At 48.5% G+C, this 8,917-nt stretch overlaps 2 protein-coding genes across 2 annotated transcripts; one reads left to right on the top strand and one right to left on the bottom strand.

The window, feature by feature from the left end:
* Positions 1-2,696, bottom strand: LACBIDRAFT_304497 (carbohydrate-binding module family 21 protein; the record flags this gene model as incomplete). The annotated part of the gene is made up of 2 exons (XM_001884824.1): positions 1-1,226; positions 1,310-2,696. The coding sequence occupies 2 exons, from the start codon at positions 2,694-2,696 to the stop codon at positions 1-3; spliced, it is 2,613 nt and encodes an 870-aa protein (XP_001884859.1).
* A 3,316-nt stretch (positions 2,697-6,012) lies between these two features.
* LACBIDRAFT_330571 (uncharacterized protein) lies at positions 6,013-8,005 on the top strand (the record flags this gene model as incomplete). The annotated part of the gene is made up of 10 exons (XM_001884923.1): positions 6,013-6,085; positions 6,116-6,177; positions 6,424-6,427; positions 6,870-6,890; positions 6,967-7,208; positions 7,286-7,327; positions 7,480-7,556; positions 7,588-7,637; positions 7,669-7,727; positions 7,943-8,005. The coding sequence occupies 10 exons, from the start codon at positions 6,013-6,015 to the stop codon at positions 8,003-8,005; spliced, it is 693 nt and encodes a 230-aa protein (XP_001884958.1).
* Positions 8,006-8,917: the final 912 nt, after the last annotated feature.

Below are 8,917 nucleotides of genomic sequence, written 5' to 3'. Positions count from 1 at the left end.
TCAACCAACAACACCCCCCTTCTCCATCTTCTCCCCCACACCACCAATAGAATGGGCAGGTCCCTGCGCAAAACACCACTGACGCACGAAAGCCTGGTATATCTCATCAGACGAAGACGACGGTGAAGGCGTCTGCAAAGAGGGCGACGGCGAATTGGAGTGTGTCGAGTGGTGGGCGGCCTTGCGTGGCGTAGGGGGCGTATACGAAAACGCTGGAATCGGTACTGGGACTTGGACTTGTACGCTCTCCTCCTCCTCCTCTTCATCCTCCTCCTCATCCACTTCCTGTGAGAGCGTCTCACTCCCACTTCCACTTGACGACGCCGACCCGCCGCCCTCGAGTAAAAAAGCCGGCGGGGCCTTCTCCTCCCTCTCCCTCCCCTCTCTACGTGGAACAGGCGACCTAGGCGGAGAATGGGTACTCTTCTTGCGTATATTATCCAACAACAGCGCGGGGAGGGTCGTTTTGGGTTTGGTTGTTGGGAAGGGCGGTGGTGGGGACGATTTTGGCGTAGTCGTTGAGGGTTCAGTAGACTTGCGGGGAACAGGCGAGGCACCCCAACTCCAATGCATCCCACCCCCGTTCCCGTTCCCGTTCCCGCTACCAAACGCAAACGAAGAAAAAGGCGGGGAAACACCTATATTCATCATCTCCCCCGCTCCTGGACCAGAGATGATATCCATACCCACGCCTTCGCGTGGGGAGATACCCATCCCACCCAGACCTTCTTCGCGTTCTCGCCCACGACGAGACAACGAAACCGGCAATCCACACCCTTCCTCGTCCTCCCCCTCCTCCCCGTCCTTCAGCTGCTTGCCCGCTTTCTCATGTCCATGAACGAGTGGAAGAGGCAACGCATTATGTTCCCCCACAGGCGTATGTAACGGACTCGTAAGCGGGGTGGTCGTCAACGACTCGCTCGTTGCCGTTCCTTCCAGCTTCGACTCTGTGGCTATAGGTGGGGAGGAGGAGGAAGTCGCGCCAACTTGACTTTGACGAGGGGGGAAGGATATAACGGCGGCAGCGGCTGCTGCGCCCACACTCCCCGGCGCTGCGTAGTTCCGAAGGTTGAGTTTTTTGAGGCGGGTTAGCGTTGTTTGGGCTTTTGCTTGTGATAGTGTTGTTGTTGTTGCTGGGGATGTGGTGGTGGAGGGGTAGGAAGGAACGGTCCATGAAGGAGGGAGCGAGGATGAAGAAGATAGTTTAGGTGGGAGTGGGAACGACGCTATCAAAAAAAAAAAAAAAAAAATCCAAAAAAAAAATTCGTCAGCGAGGGAAGGAAGAAAAAGAAAAAGAAAAGAAACTGACGAGGAGCACTCAACGCAACCTGCCTCTTCCTTCCCTCCTTCTCCTTCACATGAAACGAAACCCGATAATTCTCACCCCCATTATTATCCCACCACTCCTTCCCCTCTCCACCACCCTCCGTAACATACCTGACCACAAGCCACATCGTCCGTTCGGAGAGGTTATGAGCGTAGTCTTCCAAACGGATCGAGAACCCAAATCTATCCCATCCTTCTACATTCGTCGGCGCCACCACATCACCAAGCGTCATCCCAACAGAGGTGGCGGGGGAGGAAGGAAGAGAAACAACATATTTGGCCAACACCTCGCTCGTCGTATCCCACTCATCCAACGTAAACCTAACGGCTACCACTTTTTCGTACGCCAAGTTCCGGACGAGGAGCGTTCCGGAGAGGTTCATCCTCTCCGTCTTGAACACCAAACTTTCCAAGTGTATGTTATTCCCAGAAGAGGAAGGGGAAGGCACCGGGCTCGAGTTCTTTGTGTCTATTTCGAATGTCGTCGTCCCTAATCCTGATGTAGCCAATGGAGATGGGGAGGACGAAGATCGAGGGAACGGATACCCCCCTTTGTTGTTGTTATAAGACCGCCAACCACTAGCACCGACAGCAGAGCTCTCGCCCTCCGTCTCCGTCTCCGTTTCCTCTCCTTCCGGCTTTGACAACGCAGCTGGCTTCGCAGAGCGTTTGAACAACCGTACAGTAGCCAGTCCGCCCTCTTCCTGCGATGGGAAGTGCACGTTTTTCGGATGTGCAGAGGGCGTTTGGGGTGGGCTGTCTGAATGGGTAGGGGAGGATGGGGGCGAAGGGAGGTGCGGCGTTGTTGGTGCCGATGCTGCTCTCAGATGATGGGAGTGGTTGTGGTGGTGATGATGATGCATCATGGACGGGACTAGGGACTGAGGTGGGAATGGGATGTTGGGGGAGGAAGAGGACGATTTGAGTGATGATTTGAGTGGTTTACCGTTTGAGAGGAGGATTGGGGTTGATGAGGTTCGTGAGAAGGATGGTCTGGGCGATGAAGAGGTCGTGATAGGAAAAGGGACCTTGGCTTGTTGAGGGACGGGGCTGGAAAGGGGAGAAGTGCGCGGGAAGGGGACGGGTCCTACTGAATGAGAAGGTGCAGTTTTCATGACTGGTGCAGGAGCAGCGTCGTCGTTGTCTGAATGAGACGAATCTTCGTCGTCTGATTTTAGATGGAACCTGGGTGTAGAGACCGTCTTCCGACGGGGTGGTGCCATGGGAGTGTATGCGCCACCAGTGACGAAGGATATATTGGAGTGTGAACGGCGGTGACCTGGGTGGCCTTGAGACGGTGTACCCGGGATGGAGTATGGCATTGGTGTGAGTGACGTCAAACTTGGGACCAAGGTCAAGACGTTTGCCATCGCTTTCGAGGGCGGGCGAAAACTCACCAGACGACGAGACGGATATATACAGGAGAGGAATGGGAATAAGAACGAGAATCGGAAAACTGCGGTTATTAGATATCCATTTTCTTGTTGCAAAATGCTTGAGAGCTGTGTCATGAAAATTTATTTCAAAATGTGGTCATCTTCTTAGATCAGAATCTTACATCTCGATCAACTCGATCTTCATTACAAACTCGGTGCCTCCCACGTTGCCTTATCTCCTGCACCCCCTTTTTCATCGCATCGGTTATCTACGTCCTTGCCGCTATCTGCGCTTGCAATTGGAAGGAAATACAGTTTTAATTATTCGCCGGTGGACGTCCGCGTCCCAGCCAACGAGGGTTTGCTTCCTGTCGTCGAAAATTCCAATGCCAATGGCCAAGTTCCGGAGAGTTCCAGGTGCTTTGAAGACTCGAATCTCCAGCTCCACTTTCTCTGGGCACATGAACAAAAAACTGTATTACTTTTGGACAGATGACTGTATCGCATATGACGAGCAAATGATAACATAGAAACACAACAGATGTTCAAAATTAGGGTGTTACGGCAACAATTCAACATTCGGCACGAATTCGCCGAATGCGCTCGCGCTATCACCTGCGCAAACTTGCGCTTCGCCACAGTACTCATGACTGGGGGCATAGCGCTCTGATACTCCACTTCCAGGAACGTACGGCGCTATGTGTGACTTTACGTCCAGCTCCACTCTAACGACAGATCGTATCCGTTAATTGGGATCGCTTGCAGCCGTAATTAACAAATACGTTCCCAAAAAAATCTGCAAAGCACAACGCACACGGAGGCAGACCAAACCGTCGACGCGCATCCAGGAAATAAAAAGAAAAAACTCTCGTTAATCCCCGACCGACTCGCACCGCAAGGCAGTTACACTTACACTTACACTTACACTTACCACCGATCTACCTCCCCACCCACGCTGGTACTAGTTACTTACGGAACTTTGGAGCGATCATGCCGAATCCTTGCGACGATCAAACACAACTCTTCCAAGTTCAAGTTGTCAGCGTGCTCATTCGAACAAGGCAATCTCCGTCCTTTTTTTTTTTTTTCTCAGACGGGCAGGTACTGGACCTTCGAGACGATCCAGCACTCCTTCAAAGAGCAGCCTGAGGCAGGGCAGGCAGGGTCACCGGGGTGAGTGGGGGGGGGGGGATCGACGTAAACCATTCGGGACACACACCACAACGATTCGAGTACAGTAGCCTGATGCGTACTTGATAGGAATACGGGACGCGTTTCCACCCCCACACTATCTCTCTCAGGCTCAAGGGACGCGTTCCACACGATCTCAAGGGGGAATGTCGTTAACCCCTCACCACACGCTGATCCTTACAATCTCTCAAGGGACGGATTCGAACTTGTTCAACCCTCACCATACGTACGCTGATAGAACTTGGGAAGCACGCTCTTCACCCTGACGAAGCACACGGACTGCAAGGAAGAGTCGCCGCCCTCGCTCCGAGCAGGGTCGTCGGGGGGATCGACTGTCAAACTCCTCTGGCCATGGAGTAGCTAGGAAGTAAGGAAGTAAGAAAGGGTTCTAACTCCCCCCCACCAGCAAGTGATCGGCGAACGTTTCAAGTGGGGCAAAAGATTAGATAACGACTAGTAGTAAAAAATACAAATTTCAGTTTCTGAAAATAAAAGGTGGCGTGGGCGGTGGGGAGAGTTTGCGTGTATAGTAATAGTATTTTGGGAGTGGACTTTGGAAGTGAGTGCCGGCCGGGAGTGAGGTGGATGAGAAGCGAAGTGGAAATTGCAGGAGAATTTCTCTCTTTTTTTTTTTTTTTTTTTTCAAAGGCCAATTTGGGAATCATGTATGTATCAAGAATTTCGCGAGGTTACCCATAGAACGGTGGAAAGTTATGACCTCGGGAAAAAAAGAGTTAAACTCCTCTGGAGTAGCAAAGAAGTAAGAAAAGGGTACCTTCTAACTCCTCCAGGCTCCCAGGAAGAGATCGGCGAACGTTTCAAGTGCGAATGGACCGATCCGCGCACAAAAGATTAGATAACGACTAAAAATACGATTTCAGTGGTTGGAGTGACGAAATAAAATAAAGGTTGGCGTGGTACGGTAGTGGGGAGAGTTGCGTGTATAGTATTTTGGGACTTGGGAGTGAGTTGGAGGAGGTGGATGAGAAGCGGGAATTTTTAAATGATGAACGGAAGTGAAGTGGAAATTGCAGGAGAATTTTCCTTTTTTTTTTTTTTCAAAGGCCATTTTCAAGTATTGCGTTTGGAATTATGTATGAGAATCTCTCGCCATTGTGTGGACGTTACCTGAGAACGGTGGAATAAATATTATGACCTCAGGGAAAAGAGAAATAAACCCACGTGAACAGCAGGGAAAAGAAAAGGGAAAAAAAAAGCGTACACTTCAAGTAGGCCGAGCGCGCGCTGCGCGTGTTGTCGCGTACCACAACCCCACACTCATTACCACCCGCCTCTCAAATTAAAAATGCCGACGTCGGGCCTCCGAGTCGGCTAGTAAATACTTACCTCGCTCCCCGCTATGTCAATTAAATAATCCCCCAAAGGGCGTTTATCCATGTAGCCGACGCAAAAGCATGTGGTTTCATGTTACCGATTTAAAAGCCCTTTAAACCCATTGATCACCCACAATAATTAACATACCGGTCTCCTTGACTCGCCACCCTCTTCCAATCCCATATGGTGGTATTTGAAATTGCGGTACCTCAGCCGTTAGCTTCAAACTTCTTCTAATATCAAAAGTTGGAACGCGTTCCCGGATGCGCTTCCCTCCAAGGTCATCCATTGTTCCAAATGTCGAGTGGAGCCACCCTCTGGGTGCAACTAGAACAACACGTTATCGATCAGGTGAACAACACGCGCCAACCTTTGCTTGCAGGTGGGCTACGCACGCAATAAGCTAGTGGGTTGGGTATACATATTTACCTTTCGTTGAGATCAGCAGGCATTGTGTCCGAGCTCGGTGTATTAGCACAAGTGTGATAACGTTTGAGAAAATGCCAACGTCTGGCAAATACCCCGTTCCTTCTTTCCCAACTACGCCGATTAATCAAAATTTCAAAGTATTTTTTGTCTATGCAGCGGATTCCGAAAACGCATCTACCAATGTAATTATAATTGAACCCAGAAACGCGCCGATTAATTATAATTAACCCACCGGTTTCTTAACTACCAGCACCCTCCCTTTCACCTATTTGAAATTACGCCTAGTACAAAACGCCACTGCAATCCTAAATTTCTATCAACATCAGAACATACGCAAAATTCGCGGCTGCGCTCCATGGCCAAAGTATCCACACCCTCCGACAGAACGCACGTTGATCACCTGAATATTACAACCCTTCAACACGCAGGTCAGTACTTCACCTTTCCTTTCAACTCAGATCAGCAGACGAACGCGAACCTCGGTATAACCCGGATCCACACGCGTATCACGGGGAGCATGGTGAGTCGGAGAACGCGTAACGGGAATGGAAAACAACATGGAGAGGGTATTTGTATTGTACGTGTTTTTAAACGCTAACGCCCCACGCACGCTACTTACTTCTCCTGTGGGGGGTGGAGGTAGTTTGAAATGATTTGAACGCAATCTGTGGGGTTCGTTTGGAAGAACGTTTGTGGACGGTATTTTATCTTCTAACATTGACTTGGACGGCTGTTGATAAAGATGAATCTTACCAAGCGGATGTAGATCGGTGTGTATTTCAAATCTATAATAGACCTAGGCGTCGGTATCGTCGTATCGATGAGCGCGTTACGCTTGGAGGTGGAAAAAGGCGGCGCGACCCTGAAAACATGTTTGATTCGGCCAAGTCTCCGTTTTTCATGACCACTTGAGGCGGGCCGAGAAAACGCGATAGGGGGCGGTGAGGTTACGGCACTCTTGTTTGGATAAGAAAATATAGTAGCAAAATGGACTGTGTAGCATAATGGATTTGAGGTATCTGGTGTTTGTTGGCAATGCCTCTTGTTTTGCCTGAAATTGGCAGGGTTAGAAGGGAATTCAGTGAGGATAAGAACATTAGAGCCGCACGTTTCGCTATCCCCCAGACGATATGTAGTAAAGTCTTTCAAAGAATGGAGACCACCTACATGTCGACGTCGGATAAGTAGAATGCATAACCCTGCGTGGAATAGAGTTGAACGCCTCGTTGTCTAGTAAGTACGCCACCCCACCTCCTTCATTCTAACTCTATATTTTATGACACCTTATCTCGCTACGAGCGCACACCAGTTGCACCTTGCAGACACTCAAATTCAAATGGGGTCACTCACTTCGCACGTCATCCCACGCCCCCCACCAGAACACTCGCGCCCCAACCCCGAAAGCTCAAGCTCAAGGCTGAATGGAATAATTCACCCTCGGCCGCTTCGATCCGATGTCCATCCAAGAGAATCTACAATGAGAGAAATGTCTTTCACTGGGATACGACGCCTCAGGAGATGTTACGGTTTATTCCGTGGTCCTTTTCCTGGGTGTGTGTATCCCTGCCAGTATCCAAGCCTGATCGTGTCATCCTGAGTGAGAATGTCACTATAGATCCCCGGCACAGCGCGTTTGGCAGGCTCCATATAGAAAACTCGGAAACATGGTCGTAAGATACGTCGTTTCACATGCTGAAGTTGGAGCAATGAAATTGCAAGGGGGGCCAGAAGGTGACTGATGGAAGTTTGAGAGTCGGTTTGGACTTTGGTTTAAAGAGACAAGATGTTTTAATAAGTTGGTGTCTTTATTGCGTGCTTGTAGCGTAGGTGGCTGTTTGTTCAGCCCTTGCCCCTTACGCGAGATAGGGTGGTTGCGTACCCTTGGTCCTTTTTGGTCGGGTTAGTGAAATGAATTGATGATCGCAACAAGATCGCAAGAGGAAATGTCAAAGACTACCATCACTGCCTGTTTGCGTTCAGGTGCGCAGACAAACATTGCTTATGTTTGCAGGACGAACTTCTCAAGCATTTACCAATCCGAGAGGGAAGAATTTCGATTATGCTTTCTATGTAATTATAGACCCTAGTGCTAAAAAGTACTCCCACAGTTTTATATTTTATATTTTTTCAAAAATTTCAAAGTCTGGATCACAGCAATGTGTCCTGCACTTCGATCATTCATCCAAACTTGTCCTGAAGCACGATCCGGAGAAAATATAATAAAATTCTGGTCAAATAATCTCCTTGATTGAAATATGAGGGTTGAGCCAGACTGTTACTCACAGACTTCAATTTCGCCGGGCCATGTCGGCTTGGAACCTAGCCCGGCCCGCCTGCACTTTCGATAAATTTGGCATCATACCAAAGTCCATCAATAACTCAAATAATCATTAATCACCCTTGGAACCTTCCAATTGATTAGAATCAATGATAATGCAATATGATCAATGTATTACATATGTTCAATGAGCCAAGATATTGGCGTTCTCAACATATCATCGAATTTCATCAGCATGAGTCCTAATTAAACACAGATATGAGAAGCAGTGAAGTTCTCTTTGTTTTATTTTAGAGAAAAGCACACGACAATTTTAGCCTCTCATAACTCGTTCGACATATGTACCTATGCATATCATGGTAAAAGGTCACCAGTCATCGGTCACCCCTTTGGGTAAAGCCGGAGCAAAAAAGGACCAGACGACGGCATTATCCGAACTTGACCCTGCACGGCATCTCTTCGCAGAAATCCACACCCCAAGTTTCTTTGCAGTCACAACACCAGCCCCGACTATGAAATAAATCCATAGGACATTTCATGGAAAAGCGGAAGAACAAATGATTTAAATTCAAGTTCCCACAGCCTCTGACATGTAGCTCATGCTCTAAATACCTGGATGAAAGAGTTGAAAGGTTAAATATTTAGACCTCTGACAAGGTCAGTTAATACCTCCTGCTTGGAGCATAAGATTCTTTTCCCATGATCTCATAAATCGCTGGAGAGATGTTTCTTCAGATACAGCAAAAAAACTGGCAAGGCTACATTCTGAGGACAGACACAAATTCAACTGAGGAATTTTAGACACAATACCTGTCTCTGATTTAAAGATTAAGCAAAAAATTCTTTTGCTCATTACGGTTAAGTAGACACTGTATTCCATTCTTCTGACAAAGGCTCAGCCTCAATAAAAAGCAAAGCCAAGCAAAATAGCACAAAGTCAGAGGTCAGTCAGGTGTACTATTAAAGGTCAGGTACTCGGCCA

This window comes from Laccaria bicolor, genomic scaffold (genome assembly GCF_000143565.1).
Source record: "Laccaria bicolor S238N-H82 LACBIscaffold_28 genomic scaffold, whole genome shotgun sequence".
Lineage (NCBI taxonomy): Eukaryota > Fungi > Basidiomycota > Agaricomycetes > Agaricales > Hydnangiaceae > Laccaria > Laccaria bicolor.
The sequence above is the reverse complement of the archived record's forward strand: the minus strand, read 5'-3'. Positions and strand labels throughout refer to the sequence as shown.